The sequence below is a fragment of the Apus apus genome, chromosome 7 (genome assembly GCF_020740795.1).
Source record: "Apus apus isolate bApuApu2 chromosome 7, bApuApu2.pri.cur, whole genome shotgun sequence".
Lineage (NCBI taxonomy): Eukaryota > Metazoa > Chordata > Aves > Apodiformes > Apodidae > Apus > Apus apus.
The window spans coordinates 2,694,827-2,713,810 of record NC_067288.1 but is presented as its reverse complement, the minus strand read 5'-3'; the positions used below and the strand labels follow the sequence as shown (position 1 = coordinate 2,713,810).

Below are 18,984 nucleotides of genomic sequence, written 5' to 3'. Positions count from 1 at the left end.
TGGGAGGTGCACACCAGGAGATGGGTTGCAGTGGGGATCATCAGGCAGCAGGAAAGCTTGGCCACATGTGGGGTTTTCCCCCCCCTTTGTGTCCTCCTCCTGCAGCAGCAGCAGCACCTGATGCTCCTACAGACGTAGGTGGTACAAGCTACAGAGGAAGGGTGAAGGGGGAAGATGCCTCCCTGCAACATTTCCTAGGCAAAATTAGTGGGGATTCGGGTCAGGATTAACAAAAAAAGTTGTTTTCAAGGGTCTCACCTGAGTTTCATTCTCTTCTGTGTTAAAGGAATCAGTGAAGGAGTCTTCTAGTAGAGGGCAAACCCCCACATTGCGTACTGGTCCAGCGTTGTGCACCCCAAGGGAGAGAGGGAAGACACCAACTCAGGTGGGAATGTGCAGGAGAGAAGCACCATGTTCCTCACTGACAGGACCTCTTGCAGCTCTGGGCTAGAGCCAGACCAGTGGTGCCACAAAGGTGTTCCCTTCCAAAGCTCATGCTGATGTACCAAGCCAAGGAGCTCTGGGCTCATCACCAGGGGAGATGGCTGAGCCAAGAGGACCATGCACCTTACTCCATCCCTTTACCTGAGCAAGGTGCTATCTCTGGATGAAACACTGGAGCCTCCACAATGGAAAACAAGTGCTGTTATCCCCACCTTGCCAGTGTGGAAACCAGCTTACCCAGAAACATCTTGTAGTTCAGCACCAAAACCATGGCACTTCTGGCCTCCCTGCTCTCCACAGTAGAAGAGGTTTCTGTCTTCTGGTGTATGTGACTCCAGCTTCTGAGCTTTTTAGCTAAGGAGTGGAGAACAAGCCTTGTGAAAGCAGAGACACATGTATATGTGCACAGAGGACCAGTTGGTGGGCACAGACGTGTGACTGAGACAGGCTTGAAGAATGTCCTCTTTCCCTGCTGTCACCCCAGGTGAAGATTTGCACGTGTGTGTGTGCACACTTGTGTGTGTGTGTATGTCCAGTTTTGAAGCCCCAACACAAGAGGGACATGGAGCTGTTGGAGTGAGTCCAGAGGAGGCCACAAAGATGCTCAGAGGGCTGGACCCTCTGCTGTGCATATAGGTTGAGAGAGTTGGGGTGTCCAGCCTGGAGAAGAGGAGGCTCCAGGGAGACCTTAGAGCAGCTTCCAGTGCCTGAAGGGGCTCCAGGAAAGCTGGGGAGGGGCTTGGGACAAGGGCAGGGAGGGAGAGGACAAGGAGGAAGGGATTAAAACTGGAAGAGGGAGATTTAGGTGAGACATGAGGAGGAAATTCTTTGCTGTGAGGGTGGGGAGACCCTGGCCCAGGTTGCCCAGGGAAGCTGTGGCTGCCCCATCCCTGGCAGTGTTGAAGGGCAGGTTGGATGGGGCTTGGAGCAACCTGGGCTGGGGGGAGGTGTCCCTGCCCGTGCAGGGGGTCAGGACTACATGATCTTTAAGGTCCCTTCACGCCAAGCCGGGGGCTGATCCGGTGCCGTCCGTGTGCGCGCCCTCGGGCTGCGCGGGCGCTCCCAGCTCCTCTCCCGCAGCCGCGGCGCCGCCCCCGCTCCCTCCCTCCGTCCCTCTTTCCCTCCCTCTTTCCTTCCCTGCCTCCTCCGTCCCTCCCGCAGCCGCACCGAGCCACACAAAGCGGCGGGGCCGGGCTGGGCAGGGCCGGGCAGGGCCGCCACCATGACGGAGACCACCAAGACCCACGTTATCCTGCTGGCCTGCGGCAGCTTCAACCCCATCACCAAGGGCCACCTCCACATGTTCGGTCAGTGCGGGGGTCGGGGGCTGCACCCTGGGGGTGTGGGGGGGGGGGGGGGGGGGGGGGGTGGGGGGTAGTTTTAGGGGGTGCAGCCCCCGAGAATGGGGGGGGTGGAGGAGCAGTTTTAGGGTGCAGCCGCCTTCGGGTGCCCGTCGCGGATTGGGGGGAGGTCGGGGATGTCTCTTGGGGGGGGGCTGTTTTGGGGTGCAGCCCCGGTCCGAGTGTGTGTCGTCCCCCCCCCAAACCCCAACCCCGGGATGGGGGGTGCGGCGGGGCCCCCATCGCGGCCCGGAACTGTCCGAGGTGCTGAACCCGCGATGGGCTGAGATCCATCCCGGGGTGACGCTTCCCCCTCGTCCGCGCTCACCTTGTCACCCTCCCACCGCCCCCCAAAACCCCGCCGGGCTCTGTCCTGGCAAGGAAGGGCTCCCGGCCCCTTGGGTCTGCGAGGCTGTGGTGGCTGCAGCGCTTGGATATCGTGTCTGGCTGGGGAGGGAGAGGGGGGGGGACACGGCCAAGCAGCTAAAGGCAGGTATGGCAGAAGGGACCAAAAAATATGGGGGGCTAACTGAAAGATTGGAATACCCCACCTTTGGGCTGAGAGTCCAAGGAATTGGCGACGTTCACGCGAGATGGTTGTTGTTGCTGAGCATCCGTGAGCTGATCCAAATGGTGGGGAGGCTGGAATCACTGCTCCAGCCTGCTCAGGCAAGGAGAGAGGGAGGGAGGGAGGGATGGGAAGAGGGAGGAAGGGCAGGCTCTGTCAAAGGCAGCCTGACGTGCCATAAATACAGACAGTTCGGGTGAAGCTCAAAATGCCCGGAGATCCCTCCACAAACAACCCCTTACCTGGGCTGGGGAGGAGTCCTCCGAGGGTGCAGTGTCCTCTGAAGACCATCGAATAAAATGGGAGTGTAAAGATCAGCTCCTCTTCTGGGAGTGCAGACAGAAGGACCATCCCCGCTGTCTGATAGGAGATTTGAGGCCAGAAGGTCCCGTGCTACAGCTGGAGAAGCATCCCTGAGGTTGTTAAAAGCTGTGCCTAAGTTTCTGAGAGGAAAAATAACTGAAATCAGCTCGGGGTGTTTCTGCGTCAGAGGTTGTTTTTGCAGACCATAATGACTTGAGCAGCAAGCTAGGAAATGATGCTTTTCTAGGTGCAAATGATCATATTGTTTTTCCATTTCATTAACGTCAGCAAAATGTAGCCCTGGGCATCCATATACCTGGAACTTAAAAAAAATTAAATTCCTCTTCCCTATGGTAAAACAAATTGCAAACGACAAAGAATAAGAGGAACTGTTTCAAAAATAAAACCAGTAATTGAATGAAATTGCAGGGACCTTGGTTGATGGAAGCTGCTATTGGTAAAACAGATGTCTGTGATCCACATTGTTTAGTCCTAGATAGTGTTTTGATTAAGAAAAATAACACTAAAAATATCAAGGTGACCCATATTCAGTGGACTAAAAACCAGGAACAAGATAGATTTTATAAAACAAGGGTTGATGAGATGGTGGGTTGTGATAGTCTAGAACCAGCTGAATATAAACTCACCGTGTGACGCTGTAAATAAAGCAGCAAACACAGTCCTTGTAGCTATGAGCAGGGGAATAGCAAGCAGAAGAAGGGAAGTTGTATTATTTTCATCTTCATTAGCAAAACCCTTCTTGGAGGAGCAGGAGAATTACATTAGCTCCGGAAATCGGGCTTTGTGGCAAGAGTCTAGAGAGACTCTGTCTAGATCCATCCCTAGAGATGTTAAGGAGCAACTTGACCGTGGTTTCTGTGTATCTCCTCGGGGGAGGGACGTGTGGTACATGATGGAAGGGGGCTCCTTCAATCAGCAGGAGAAGGGCTGGTGGGGATGCCAGGAGCAGGTTTGGATCCTGCACGACTTCCAGCTACAAATAGGGTGTGTGGCTTTGAGTGAAGGCAATCGAGGAGTAGGAAAAGGTGTTTGGGCACCTGATGGATTCTCTGCCACCTGAAGGCTGTCAGTCAAGACTCAGACACCTCTGAGGAAGACATGTTTTAGCTCAAGCAGGAGGGCTTGAGGTGGAAATTTTCTATCCGTATGTCCTTTGGAGAACCTGAGATATAAGGATTGAGATAACCAATAGGGACAAATGAGTCTTCTACAAGGAAAGGACCCAGAATTTAGCTTCCAAATCCCTGTTCTTTTTTGTTTGAGGAACCCTTCCCCTGGGTCTAAAAGAATAATCATGTGAAGCCATGGAAATCTCAACTAACATTCATTACATTCCTTTAGCTCTATGCAATATGAGTCCAACTCCATCTTGTAAGTGTTGCATTTCAGAGAGCTGAATTTGTGCCAAAAGATTGACTTATCTTTCAGAGAGAAATTGGGGCTTCACAAGCTTGACAGGAGGAGTTTTGCTTAACAGAGTGAGATGCAGTTTATGTATTTCACAGGTGGCACTAACAAAGCCAAAAGGAAGTAGAAGGTTTGCACCAGGATGCCATTGCAGACAAACCTTTGGGTGCCACCCATGGTTTTTCTCCCTCTGGATCTTACCATGCTTCATTCAGGCCCAAAGCAGACCTTTCCCTCCAGGATTTTTAGCCAAGTAAGAGATGGGTTAATTATTTTGAAGTCTAGCAGGGTACAAGGTTCCCACTGGATTGTTATTTCCACCAGCCATGTTAATTGAAGACCCAGTATTGTTGTTATCCTTGGGCTTTCAGAAAGCTGGGGTTCTTACAACCTTCAATCACAACCCACCACTGACCCTGTGTGGAGCTGAACTTACTGCTACAGGGCTCCCTCCATCCTCTGCCAGTGACAAGGCTGGGGCTCACAGAGTGAGCTTGATTCATGTCTGTGCATATAAAACAAATACCATACATATACATTCATATTTACCATCTGTAACATATAAGCAAGAGAAGGTGAGGGACAGGCTGTACAGCCATGCCTACCAAGGGGTTGAGGCAAACACCCACATAGCCCTGAAAACACTCTGAGTTATTTGTGGCATCAGATGTGCTCTGAGATAGATGTATGTTCTGAGTCACAATTTTGAGTTGTATTTTCTAGCTCTACGTGGCCACAAGAAGTAGTTTTGGGTGCTCACGTGGGGGGCAGGCAGGAGGACAGAAGAGAGCAGAGGTTGTTTCTGAAACGACCTGAACATGGGTGGCCTGAAATGCAGCTCCATTGAGATCCAAAAGAGGTACAGAGAAGAAAATGCAGATCTCATGCAAAAAGAGGGCTGAGGATGAAGTCCTGCATTAAAGCCACCCGAAAACCCCACCAGCTGCTTACCTCAGTGGCATGGCCAGCAGACAACCAAACTCCACTGAGTTAATTCACTTCAATTTCCCACTGACACTCAAAGAAACAGTCAGCCTGGGGTAGATGCTTCAACCCCATCCCCTGCAGGGGGATTTGCTGCCCAAAGGACCCCTCCCTCCATCTCACTGCAGCTTCCTTCTCCTCACAGCGATGCCACCCAAGGTGCCAAGGAACCAACATCACACCCACCATTGGATCCTCACAGCCCCATGAAGGCACTGGAGACACTGGAGCTCTTCCAGCTGACCAGCTGCTGCTTGCTTTGCAAATTAAATCCTTTCCCCTCCCTATCCCAGCTCAGGGAACTCCAACCCGACAGTGTCCCCCTCCTACCTGAGCTTCAGGGGCAGCCCTGCACAGCCAGGCAGAAAGCCTGGGGTTTTAGTTTAAAAAACATAAATACATGCAGTTCTCTTTGGCCTTGGCTAAAATACTGGGAATAAAAGTGTCCCTGTGCAAGGGCAGAGGCTCCAGCATTTGTGTGGTTCTCCCTCCTGGTGTTGCAGGAGCAGAGAGGGAACCAAAAAACTGCTGGAGCTGGAGGGAAGATGTTGGGTGAGTTGCCATGTAACTCTTTGTGGGATGAGGCTTGTCCTGTCCTGTGGAGAGATGTGAGACTCAGAGGCTTGTTCTGGTGAGTCCTGCAAGCTGAAACATGAGGGGCTTGGTGGGGAGATGGTATCAGGTCCACCAAGATGCAGGGTTTTGCTATTGATTTTTTTTTTTCCTGTTTTCTTTTCCTTCAGTGAAGCAAAGGCTTCACTGTAAATGCCCACATTCCCCATTTTGTCACTGGAGGGATTTTTTTTCTTGCCTTTTCAAATTTCTGGAATTCCTCACAACCAATCACCTTTCACCTGCAAACTTCTGGCTTCCAGGACACAGCCTGGCTCACCAATCATGGTTTTATTCCTGCACAGCTCTAAGAGCAGCTTGATCCCGGGAGCTTGGGTCACCTACCAAACCCAACCCTGACACGGCTGTTTCACCTCTGCTCATCAGTGCTTTCTTGGCCATCTCCCTGCCCTTGCAAGAGGAAGACTTCTGACCATCCTTCCCCTCTCCCACTGCACAGTACCCATAAGATGCAGTGACCTGGAGGCTGGGGATGCTCAGAGCTGAGCTGGGAGGTAGCAGTTAGGGTGACCCCCAGAAAAGGGTCAGAATATTGTATTTTCCCTCTCTCAGAGGCACTTGGCATTTTAAACAACTATTTTTCTGGGCATTATTGAGCATTTGATAGCACATAGGCAATTTTAAGCATACCTTTTATGTCTTTATCCCAGCTGTCTCATCTCCTGGGCCTTGGTTTATGGAGTGATGGGTTGCTCCAGGTCAGCTCCTGCAGGAGGAATGGGTTTGCAAAACATTTTAGGGCCATGGTTTAGTGGCAGGCTTGGCAAGGCTGAGTCAGCAGTTGGACTTGATGATCTTAAAGCTCTTTTCCACTCAAAACAGTTCCATGCTTTTATGTCCTTCAGGTACAACCTTCCCATCTGGAGTCTTGGTACCATAGATGTTTAAAACCTGTTTGGCCCTAGAGTTTCCCACCCACTTCATTTCAAACAGTGTCTGGACCTGGACATGTGCAGGAACAGAAAGCTCATGGGTAGGATGGATCCTGAAATTCAGGGAATCTCCCCCATCTTTGCTTTCCTTGCCCTCTTTGTCTAATTAGAATGAAATTGCCCCTGTATCCTACATGTATCTGTTATTGAGAGTTTTCATCCCAACCAGCAGCTGGGTAAAATACATGTCTGATGTAAAACCATGAAAGAGGACTCTGCCATCAGAAGTAAAACTCACCATTATATGGCTTCTGAAGAGAATTTGAGCCATTAAAAAAATCCCAGCAGGCAATTCTTTGATTATTCAACTCAGCCCCTCCAGAGAAGCAGCACCTGTGGTCTGCTGTGTCACAGAAAGAGGGTGCTGAGATGAAGGGTTGGACTTTTGGAAGTAAAGAGGGAGGAAGAGGCAGGAACTGAGGGCTTTGTTCCTAGTAGGTTAGAATAATAGAATAATTTTGGTTGGAAAAGACCTTGAAGATCATCAAGTCCAACCATTAACCCACCACTAACCCATGTCCCTCAGCACCACATCTACAGGGCTTTTAAATCTCTCCAGGGATGGTGACTCTACCACTGCCCTGGGCAGCCTGGGCCAGGGCCTGACAACCCTCTGGGTGACGAAATTGTTCCCAATATCCAATCCAAATCTCCCTTGGCACAACTCGAGGCCATTTCCTCTTGTCCTGTCACTTGTTACTTGGGAGAAGGGACTGACCTCCTCTTGCTCCAGCCTCCTCTCAGGCAGTTGTGGAGAGCAGGAAGGTCTCCCCCCAGCCTCCTTTTCTACAGGCTGAACACCCCCAGCTCCCTCAGCCACTCCTCATCAGACTTGTGCTCCAGCCCCTTCCTCACCTCTGTTTCCCTTCTCTGGACACGCTCCAGTTCCTCCATGTCCTTCTTGTCTTCAGGGGCCCAGAACTAACCCCAGGATTTGAGGTCCAGCCTCACCAGCGCCAAGCACAGGGCACAGTCCCTGCCCTGGTCCTGCTGGTACCAGCCAGGACACACTGAAGGTCGGGAATCACTCCTGGAATCACTCCTGTTTGGACAGGACTGAACCTCAGGGTGGTTTAACGAGAGCGTCGCTGCCTGGGACAGAGCTGGGAGAAACGGAGCAGAACAGCAGCTGCTCCCTTCCCTTTGAACAGGAGCATATCTGCAAAGGTCCAGAAGCAAAATTCCCTCCAGCCCCAATGTAGAAAGCTGGAGAGAGGCTTTGCCTCTGCTGTCTGCAGCACGAGGAAGGAGTCAAGGCCCCTGCAAGGCTGCTCCGTGTCTCCATTTCATCCCCGGCCTGAAAGGCAAGTGTGTGATCAGCTGGAGTGATGGATGGAGTGAGCAGTGGGTGATGGGACCCTGGGAGGACAGGAAGGACTGTGAGGGCCAGGTTCAGTCTCAGCTCAGCTCCACATGGCACAAGCAGAGCAGCAGGAAGGATCCTACCTGAGGCAGGGCCAGAACAAACACTGCTCCTAGCACCCTGGGTGATTCATTGAACACGGGGAGTTGGAGCTTTTAGCTTTTCAAGTTAAAGCTGGCCAGGCTCTCCTCCTGAAGAGAAGCTGCCACTGGTGCCCACAAGACTGAAACAAACAGCTGAAATCTTTCACAGGTAGCACCCATGACTCTTTTGAGTGCCGTGATATATCAGTTAATGTCACATTCCTTCCCCTGCACCCTGGGCAGCCTCTTTTTTCATGGCTGTCATCACCAGCTTCCTGCATCTTGAGCATTTCACCTCCTCTTTATGACCCACAGAGAGCACAGAGAGGAAGAATTTTCCCAAGCACCAGATTAAACTCCATCAATAACTACTCAGAGATTCTCTTAAAATATTTATCAGCTCTTAAATATTTAGCAGTATTTATTACAGGCTGTGGGACATGACATTGTCTCTGTGACAATGCCACCTCCTAAAATTCTGTGAGAATGTGCCACATACATTCTCTTACTTCCTCTGACTATAAACAAACCCAGCAGTGAGAAATCCAGTCCTACAACCTCATGGAAGAAAGAGACCGGTTGTGCTCTTTGAGATGCTCACACCTCCTGCATTGTCTTCTCTGACACTTTTTAACAGCAGCCCCTTGTGATGCTGAGGGGACTGATGAGCTGAATGCTAAGCCCCAGCAGAGGCAGCCCACAGCTCCTGCCTGACCTTGGGCAAGACACTTATCTCCCCCAACTGGTGCCGTGGTGGGGAGGGGCTCACATCTTGGCTTCTCCTGCCAGGCTGCTGTGGGTTTGTGTCAGGTACCACAGCAATGGGGGGCACAGATCAGAGCATCTGAGCAGCAGCTGGTCCAAAATAGCCATCCTCACTCACCCCTGCATGTTCCAGCCTCCCTGCTGGCAGCAAGGCTGGGGGGCTGCAAGGGGTCCCCCGAGCCAAGGATGAAAGTGTAGAGATGCACTGGGGATGGGTCTGGGACTGTGTCCCACCACTGGCTGCTGGGGAGCAAAGGGCAAGCAGAAAAATCCAGCTCTGTTCAATGTACAGCACAAGCAACCCTAACCCTGACCCCACCTGGGCCCAGGAAGCCCAAAGCAGCTACAGACACCCAGCAGTCTCCAAGACAGACAGATCAGCCCAAGACAGAGACAAAGCCAGGGCATCTCTGGCCTTTGAGTTGAGCACATCCTCTCTGGCATCTCTAACATGGATGACCATGAGCCAGCAATGTGCCCTTGTGGCCAAGAAGGCCAATGGCATCCTGGGGTGCATTAGAAAGGGTGTGGTTAGTCGGTCAAGAGAGGTTCTCCTCCCCCTCTATTCTGCCTTGGTGAGGCCGCATCTGGAGTATTGTGTCCAGTTCTGGGCCCCTCAGTTCAGGAAGGACAGGGAACTGCTGGAAAGAGTCCAGGGCAGAGCTACTAAGATGGTTAAGGGAGTGGAACATCTCCCTGATGAGGAAAGGCTGAGGGAGCTGGGTCTCTTCAGCTTGGAGAAAAGGAGGCTGAGGGGTGACCTCATCAATGTTTACAAATACGTAAGGGGTGAGTGTCAGGGAGATGGAGTTAAGCTTTTTCCAGTGATGACCAGTGATAGGACAAGGAGTAATGGGTGGAAATTGGAGCATAGGAGGTTCAAGGTGAATATCAGAAAAAAATTTTTACTGTAAGAGTGACAGAGCCCTGGGACAGGCTGCCCAGAGAGGTTGTGGAGTCTCCTTCTCTGGAGACATTCAAAACCCCCCTGGACACGTTCCTGTGTGATGTGCTCTGGGTGACCCTGCTCTGGCAGGGGGGTTGGACTAGATGATCTTTCGAGGTCCCTTCCAACCCCTAGGATTCTATGATTCTATGAACACCTGAACCCCAGCGTTCTCGTAGTGCCAGCAGCACCCAGCCAAGCAGGGCTGCATTGTTGGGGTGCCATGCATGGAGAAAGGCAGGCACGGCGCCCGTCACGGCCCTGAAAACAAACTTGGGCCAGAGCAGAGCTCCCATCCCACCTGAGGCAGCAATGCATCACACCTGCTGACGGTGTGCAGTCACACACCCAGAAAACCACCCAGGTTGGAAGCACTGCCTTTGTTCTCTCCTTTCCAGCACCAGCTCCTTCCCTTCAGCAAGCTTGAGCTGCTAGATGCAGCCCGATTGTGGCAGCAGAAAATGACTAGATCCCTATTTTGGCAACAGAAAAAAACCCAGAGTCTTTAGAAATGCATGTTTTTGAGAGCCACTGCAGGGCTCAGCACAGGAAGAGAGACCTGGGATGTACCAGGTGTGGAGCTGGAGTAGAAGGAGGCACACTCAGAGCTGCTTCCCACGGGATGGGTGTGGAACCCGTCTCTGAGCTGGGCAAGGAAGAATTTGCTCATCCCCTGCTCCACAAAGGTTTCTACTTTCCTTGAAGATCCCTGATTGAGCTGAAGCCTTCCCTAAGGAGATCACGTTTTGCTGGAGCCTTTTGGCAAGAGAAGAGAGAGAAAAAAAATCCAGTTTTCCCAGAGATCTCTGGAGCTGGGCTGGGAATGCTGGAAGGCAGAGCTTTTCTTCTGGTGCTTTTGTGAAAGAAGCATTGATGCTTCTTTTTGTTTTTTTGGGGGGAGGGGAAGGGGAGGTTGGGAATAGATGGGTAGGGGGGTGCAAGCAGGCAAGGCCTGGCTGCGGGAGGTGCTGTCCCTTGGGTGTCACATCCTCCCTGGGCTGCCCCCATCACCAGCACCCCCTTTGGCCTCTCAGCCACCCCTAGGTGAGAAGCTTTCTGCCCATGGGTTCCCAGTTCATCCAACACTGATCCCAGCAGGGCCTTCGGATGCTGTGCTAACAGAGGTGGTGGCAGGAGGTTAAAGCCCCACGTAGAGGCAACCCAAGATGGATGAAGAGCAAATGCCCCCTGGGGAGCTGGGGATGGTAAATCCACTCCTGGGTCAGCCCAGAGGAGCAGCACTGCCTGTGGCAGGGTGAACAAAGCTGCCTTTGATGTGTTACAACAGCTTGGAGATGAAAACAAACCCAGTGCTTGCACGGGAAATTAGGGCAGCAGGAAACAGGCTTGGAAAGCTGGTTTGGTTTTTTTTTTTTCCCCCTACATTTTTTAAAAAAAGAAGGCACTGGGTGACACCAATTTCCCAGCCTGTGGCTGGCTAAGATGGGGACCAGGACCACTCCAGGGACAATGATTCAGATGCTTGTCCTACTTCAACCTAGCCACACACAGCCTGGTGGAAGCTAAATAAGAACACGGCAGGATAATGAAAATATTTGGCAGGTGCCTTTTGCTGCCACCCTTGCCCTGTTTATTGAACCACAGATTTTTTTGGGGTTGGAAAAGAGCTTTAAGATCTCCAAGCCCAACTGTTAACCCAGCTCTGCCAAGGCCACCACTAACCCATGTCCCTCAGCACCACATCTACAGGGCTTTTCAATCCCTCCAGGGATGGGGGCTCCCCCCCTGCCCTGGGCAGCCTGGGCCAGGGCTTGACAACCTGTTCAGGGAAGAAATTTCTCCTGATATCCCATCTAAACCTCCCTGGCACAACTTGAGGCCATTTCCTCTTGTTCCATCTCTCGCTCCTTGGGAAAAGAAACTGGACCCCACCTCACTACAACCTCCTTCAGGGAGCTGTGAGAGAGGGATAAGACTCTGTCCCTGGGCCCAGGGTGATAACGTTTTGAACAGAGCAATTGGGGCTCTCTGGAAGGCTCTCTCTCCCCTCCCTTTACCAAACAGTTTCTTCTCCTGATATTTAGAGCCTCACTGAAGCTGATGCAGCCTCAGCTCAGCAGCTCCAGGCCAGATTTGTGCTGCAGATTGATGTCACTCTACATCACGTTTCCATCACTTTACAGCAGCTGGAGAGCTGATGGCCTCCAAAACCCTTCCAGGAGAGGGGGATTTCAGCCAAAATCACTCCGACCACTTTCTGCCCCCTCAGCTGCAGTGGTGGGTCACTCCCCTGGTTTGTAGTTAAATAAATCCCAGTGCTTGGAGGGGCATTTTACACCCAGCCCTGGCAAATGCACGTTTTGGCACATTTCTCTCTGAAAAAATGAAGAAAATGCTGCACTGGAAGAGGAAAACCTGCTCCTGTCCACCATGCACCTTCCTGCAGGCCTTGCTGATTCTCATGGTGTTCAGCTCAAGTGCCAAGGCAGGAGAAGTTACACCACCTCTCCCTTTTCATTTCACCACCCTGCATGCAGACTCTCATCTTACCTAGAGATGCCTCATCCTTCTCTGAGAGCTTCTGAGCAAGGTGTTTTAGTGCTGTCCTGCAGCCAGGTGCTCAAAAGACATCTCTCTTATCATGAAGCCATCTTCTTCATCCATTCTTATCTGCTAAGGCTTGCTTCTACCAAGTTAGATGCTTCTTCTCACCTCACTAACCCCAAGACCTCTGAGGTGCCCAGGCTCTGGGTGTTAAATACCAGGTGGAGGGTGGTCCACCTGGGCAGGACTCAGCTGCCTGTCCTTCAGGTGAGAGCCAGCAAAGTGCTGAGCATGTTCCTCCTCTCACTGTGCTGCCAGGATGGAGACCTCTGAGCAATAAATTATACCACTTCTCCTTAGAAGTGGTGACAGTGACAGCCCTGTGCTAATCACCCACCTGACAGAAACGTGGGTCCAGTCCTGACCTTGAGGAGATGGTGGCAGCTTCAAACCAAGAAGGAGCTCCATGTGGTTTTCCTTACCTTGCTCACCTGATGGGCATTGCCTGCTCCCACTTGCTCCATCACTTCAGGGTGGGATTTTCCAGGGGGGGAAAAACACTTTGGCTTGAGTTTCTTTGCCAGGCTCTTACTTAGATGTTTCTCCTCAAGCTCTGGGTCCTGGAGGGTTTCTCCCCAAGCTCCTCCATGGTTTCTCACACACACATACACCCTTGCAGTTCTGAGAAAAGTGGTCAAAACAGGATGCCTAGAATTTAAATTTCAATGATGATGATAAACAGGCTGGTCTTCTACAGCTTTATCTAAGAAACACTGATCACCTGGGACCAGCCAGGTACCCTGACAAGACCACATCTCCTTGGGTCTTGATAGGTCTCCATCAGACCTCCTGCTATTTCTGTCTTCAGCCTTTCTTGTTGCTTTGTTTTAAACAGCTCATTTCACTTTTCTGCCATGAAGCCCCCAGTGATCAACAGATGGTGAAAGCATGAGCCTCATCAGTCTTCACTCAGGTGGCTCTTTGAGCTGGGCACTGGTGAGGTGGGAAGGTCAGGGCCAGGTGATGCACCATCACTTCCCTGGGACCTTTCATAGCTCTGCTTCCACCACGAATTCCCAGGTATTTGGTGGCCACTGCTTTTTCATGCTCCTGAAAAGGCTTTGAAACACATTTGCAGCCCTGGCTGGAGCTGCATAGTGTGGAAGTTCCTTCCAGATTTTAGTTTCTACAAGGCCTTCCTGCAGCTATGAAATAATGGGGTGGGGGAAGAAGGTGTAACAGAGCAATTAGCTCGGAGGTGAAACTCATTAAGCATCACAGGGTTTAATGGAATATTTCTGCCAACTAGAAGTCTCCTGGGAACCTGCTTGAGATTGTCTAAGGGGCACTGAGCTCCAGGCAGGACAGGCTGTTTGGGTCAGTGGGACACACTGGGATCTCCCCAGGCTTTTCTTGGGAAAGGTACCACCACAACAACCAACCATGCTCTGCCCCCTCCTCCTTCTTCTTCCCAAAAGAGAAACCTGCTTTGAAGGGTGCTCAGGGCTTGTTTTTCTAGTAGAAATGTTGCCTTGTCCCTCCAGGAAGTCTAGGAAATGGAGATGTCAGTGGTATCCCCAGCTCAAACCAAGGTGTGGCTGTAGGCCATGGGTGGGTGAAGATGGCAGTCGGGGCAGGAGAAAGTGGCCCTGGGGCAGAACTGAGCACATTGTTGACAAATACATCCCTTGTTTGGCGTTTGGAGTTTTATATCTATATATATTTACATAAATATAGATCTACACACACACCACTCAACTAGACTTAGAACCTCTCCTGGCTCCTTGCCCAAGCTCAGCTCAGAGTAGGGAGCAACATTTAAGATTTAGGTTAGATATTGGGAAGAAATTCTTCACTGTGAGGGTGGTGAGGCCCAGGTTACCCAGGGAAGCTGTGGCTGCTCCATCCCTGGCAGTGTTGAAGGGCAGGTTGGATGGGGCTTGGAGCAGCCTGGGCTGGTGGGAGGTGTCCCTGCCCATGCAGGGGGTTGGAACTAGATGATCTTTTGGGTGCCTTCCAGTCCAAACCAGTCTGTGATTCTGTGATTTAGGTCCTGCTGGTAGCTTGAGGATAAAACAATGGATGCTGGCATATCTGGGTCACCCACCCCTGCAGGAGAAGGTGTTTCAGACAGCAGGAAAGCTCCTGCCTTGCCCTTGGCACCTCATGGCCCCGTCCCACCTCCCAGCTGAGGATGCTGGAGGCCAAGTTGCTCAGAAGAATGAGGCAGGCAAGGAAAGGCTTTTGCCTTCTCCATCACTCCTGGTGATGCCACAGCTCTTAGGGATGAGCAATTACAACCACACAGAACTTCCCTCCCTCCCTGCTGCTGTGCGTGCGTTTACAGAGGGCGGGCGCAGAGCAGTGTCCACCCCCCTGGGCACAGGGGCATCAGGCAGGCTCAGCCAGGGGTTTTGCTCCACAGGGGGGGAAAAAAAAAGGAAAAAAGGGAGTCTCGGGGGTGTGGACAAACCGGCTCGAAAGGCAAAACAACCACTGCTTGAAATTACACCTTGAGAAACTGAAAATGGGTGAGCATCAGCTGGGGTGATGGAGCAGGTGCCAGAGCAGCCGGGACGCTGCGACTGACTGTGCTCAGTGGGACTCACCAAAAAAGAAACATCTCCTTAAATTGCCACTGATTCCCCACTGGGGAAGCTGGACGCTATTTTTTGATGCAATCTGGACAAAACCATCACTCACCATTTTTAAGGTCCTGGAGCAGATCCTTGGGTCTGTTTCCCACCATCGTCTCGCAGGGAAATGACAGAGCCAAAAACGTTTGGAGCTCATTTGCAGGGGAGGGGAGGAGAGCAGGCCTGGGGCAGCAGGGAGGTGTCACTAGCACTTGGGCAGGCTCCGAGGTGTCATCCTTGTCATTCCCCAGTGTAGCAAGGCTCAGGTCAGCCAGCAGGCCAGGCACAGAGCCGGGGAACAGGAGCTAAAAGCTCTCCACCACACAAAGCAGGCAGCCCGAGGACTAATGTGAGTCTTGGCAGGACCCACCACTGGTAGTTTCGTTTGTGGCAACAGTGTTTGGAGAGCCACGTGAAGCTGCCTAGAGCAGATGCAGTTGACATCAGAAAATAAACCAGCCTTTCTCTTCCAACCCAACACCCTTGCCTTGGCGTAAGGACGAGTTGGGCAGCCGTGGTGAAGCCCTTTCCCTTCATCCCCATCCCCGCCTGGTGCTGCCCGAGCGGGATGAGCCGTTTCACAGGCATCGGGCAAAGCTGGTGGGTGGCAAGAGGGGCTCTCTGGGGGTCTGTGGGTCGGGCTGCACGTCCCTGAATCCTTCTCCTCCTCCTCCAGAGCGAGCCCGGGATTACCTGCACAAGACCGGCCGCTTCATTGTGATCGGGGGCATCGTCTCGCCCGTGCACGACTCCTACGGGAAGACGGTGGGTCTGTCCCCGTTGTCCCTTTCTGCAGCCTCTCTCTGATGCTGTCTCAAGGCAGGGCTGAGCTCTGGGCAGCACTGTCTCCATCCGTGGTTCTCTCATGGATTCCCCCCTTCCTCGGGACAGCCCCTGCCCACGGGAAGGTCCCTGGGAGGAGGGAGAAGAGGAAACCACTCAGTCTTTGCACAGAAACCGCAGCAGGACCCTGCCAGAAACCCTCTCCCCCCCCCCCAGAGGGTGGTGGCCATCTGGTTGGGTTAGGGTTTGTTTTTTTTTCCTTTGAATGATTTCAAAGCTAACTTCATCGTGGGGATGATGATGCAAACAGGAACCTTTCCATGTGCTCTCTGGGGTGGGGGATTACCTAAATGAGGAGAGAGTTCCCTCCTCTGCTGCAAGCGGGAGGACTTTCCCCAGGAATCCACCACCCCTCTGCAGGGGGCTGAGCGTGGCAGCACTGAGCTGATCTCAGCACTCGGGTTGTAAGAGGCTGAAGCAAGGCAGGGCTTGCTTCTCTGGCCAAGCAAGAGGAGCTGAAAGAACCTTTTTTGGCAGGAATGACTCTTGGTGGCCTGTCTCATCTGAGCGAGCCTGATGCTCTGCCCTGGGCGGGTTTGCAAGCCCAGGCTGGGCAGGGCAGGACACTTGCCTCCCCACCATGACTGTCCCTCCATCATCCTCTCTTGCAGGGCCTGGTCTCCAGCCGGCACCGCCTGACCATGTGCCAGCTGGCTGTCCAGTCCTCCGACTGGATCAGGTGAGTGGCAGATCTCGCACCCGCTGCACCCCCAGCACTGTGCTGGCCAAGTGCCACATGCTAAGTGGAGATGCCACCAGCTGCTGGAGCTCCAGGATGGGCTTTCTCCTCTCCCAACCAAAGCCTGGGAGCCCTTCCTCTCCCCACCCAGCAGAGACCCGGGCAGGGGTGTGACACCACTTGGGCTTCATGGGGTTTTGCAAGCCCCTGTTCACCCAGCCCACCGTGGCCCTCAGCCATGGCACCTTCCCTTTCTACACCTGCAGCACCAGCCCACGGGCTCTCCTCTTCCCAGCATTGCCCTGGAGGGGCTGGTGGCTGAGGTGGGACCAGAAACATGCCCTCAGGAAGCAGGGTCATAACACATGTAGAGACCTCCAAGCCAAAGGAAAGCCAGTTGGTTGGGTACCAAGAAAAGAAAGGTGTCCAGGAGCGTGTTCAGGTCCCCAGAGCAGTTTAGGAGTGCTAGGTGGAAGGGCTGGAGGCAGGACAAAGTCTATGGCAGACCTGGAAAAGTGAGGGTGACTGCTCCTGGCATTGCTGGCCAGCCCAGCCAGGAGGAGCATGGCCAGGAGGTCCAGGCAGTGGCCACTGGCCAACACTGTTGCCTCACTGTGCTTCCTGCAGGGTGGACCCTTGGGAGTGCTACCAGGACACCTGGCAGACCACCTGCAGTGTGCTGGAGCACCACCGTGACCTGATGAAGGTGAGGCAGCCCCCGTGCTGTGGGGGGGCACAGGGGGGTGCAGGAGCAGGGCTGCTCTTCCACCACCACGGACACCAGGGACCAAAACATGGCAGGGACAGACAGATAAAAGACTTGCAGGAAAACACATCAAATCCTGAAGGGAATGGGATGAGAGATAGATACCTCATCACAGCCACTTCAAGCTCCTGAAGTGCTGCAGGAGCCCACGGGAGCAGCTCAGCAAGGTGGGGAAGTTCTGCAGCTGGGAAGTCCCTGGGGAGCACAAAAGCCAGGAGAAGTCTCTCTGAAGCCCAGGCAGACCTGAGGGCCAAAAAAAGGAAGGTGACTGCCTCTGGGTGACCTCAGGGGTGGGGAGGGAAGGGCTGCTGCCAACGCTTGGACACAGCCAGCAATCCAAGGATGGGAACCCAACACAACCCCTAGGCAGCCCAAAGTTAACCAGCAGGATGTCTGGTGGAGCTGGGGACCACGCTGTGGAGCTGGAGAACCATGGTGTCAAAGCCAGGGATGCTGACCTTCTGCTGGAGGGTCTGGTGGAGGAGACAAGGGGGTGTTTGGCCCCCCAGGATATGGTGTAAGGCACTGGCTTTGCCCCACTGATGGATCAGCCACAGTATTTATATTTATTCATCAGGATTTTTGAGCACCTGAAGGCAACGAGGGCGACGACTGCCCAGAGGCAGCACTGCTGCAGCCTTGCCAGCCTCATGGGTCCACCTAAAAAGCTAATCCCATTGCCCCCAGCCTTCACCACGAGTCATTATCCACACGGTCATGCAGCTCCAGGGGTGGGCTTGGGTGGGAGTGGGGTCCTTAAAGTGAGCCTGGGGGTGCCTGTCACTGAAGATGATCTTCAGCCCGGGGTGGGGAGACTTGCTCTGAGGGTCATAAAGGTGTTGGGAGGCAGCTGGCATGAGGGCACTGTTCCAGCCACATCTCTCCCTTGTTGCAGAGAGTGACTGGCTGCATCCTCTCCAACGTCAACACCCCCTCCATCACCCCAGTGATTGGCCAACCCCAGAATGAGTCCTCGCAGACCATCTACCAGAACAACAACAACATCTCCAACAAGCCCACGGCGGGTAGGTGGCAGCAGGACAGGGAACCAACCTGTTAGGAAATAGTGCTCCATCACCTTATTTTTGGGTCAGGTCACTCGTCTGGCTCCCTGCAGCAAGCCCAAGGTCAGGTGGAGATGCATGGGAGGAGGTAACATCCAGCACAGCAAGGGGAGCCAAGAACGGCTCAAAGCGGCTGTGAAATCTCACCCAAACGGAGCTGGATCATGTCCAGGCAGTGAGAGCAGGTCAGAGAAAAGGGTAACGTGGCTGGATCCCCCGTGAGCCAGCAGGACGTGGAGGTATTAGCTGGGGAGAAGTGGGGGCATTACTTCAATCCCACCAAAATGAACACCCTGCAATTACTTTCTCTTGGGTTTTGGGGACTCCAGCTGGTCCCTTCCAGGCCCAGTGCAGCACCCTTGGGAGGCAATACCACGAGAGGAGCTAGTGGCAGATGCTGAGAGCAGCTCCTGCCCAGGAGCACAGGAGGATCTCACAGGACCAGGGTGTCCAAAGCGCTCACGTGGGTCACTCTGCCAGGGCATCCTCAGCTCCCTGGTTCATTTTCCTTCTCCCTCCACCTTTAGCAAAGATCCTGGGGAAGGTGGGAGAAAGCCTGAGCCGGATTTGCTGCGTTCGCCCGCCCATGGAGCGCTTCACCTTTGTGGGTATGTAGAGGGAAGTCCCAGCTTTGCCTGGGCTCCAGCACCAGCCCCCGGCCTTCCTCCCATCCCCCTTGCCCAGGCTGGACACCAGCATCTT

General features: G+C 53.1%; 1 protein-coding gene across 2 annotated transcripts in view; it reads left to right on the top strand.

Moving 5' to 3' along the window:
- Positions 1-1,576: 1,576 nt before the first annotated feature.
- Positions 1,577-18,984, top strand: part of NMNAT2 (nicotinamide nucleotide adenylyltransferase 2) — a 26,322-nt gene continuing 8,914 nt past the window's right edge. For both annotated transcript variants that reach the window (XR_007890039.1, XM_051624959.1), the window contains exons 1-6: positions 1,577-1,751; positions 15,607-15,695; positions 16,385-16,452; positions 17,080-17,158; positions 18,114-18,243; positions 18,810-18,890. Coding sequence is in view for 1 of the 2 variants with exons in the window: in XM_051624959.1 (XP_051480919.1) it covers positions 1,667-1,751; positions 15,607-15,695; positions 16,385-16,452; positions 17,080-17,158; positions 18,114-18,243; positions 18,810-18,890 (532 nt within the window). In the remaining variant the exon portion in view is untranslated. The remainder of the gene's footprint in view (positions 1,752-15,606; positions 15,696-16,384; positions 16,453-17,079; positions 17,159-18,113; positions 18,244-18,809; positions 18,891-18,984) is intronic.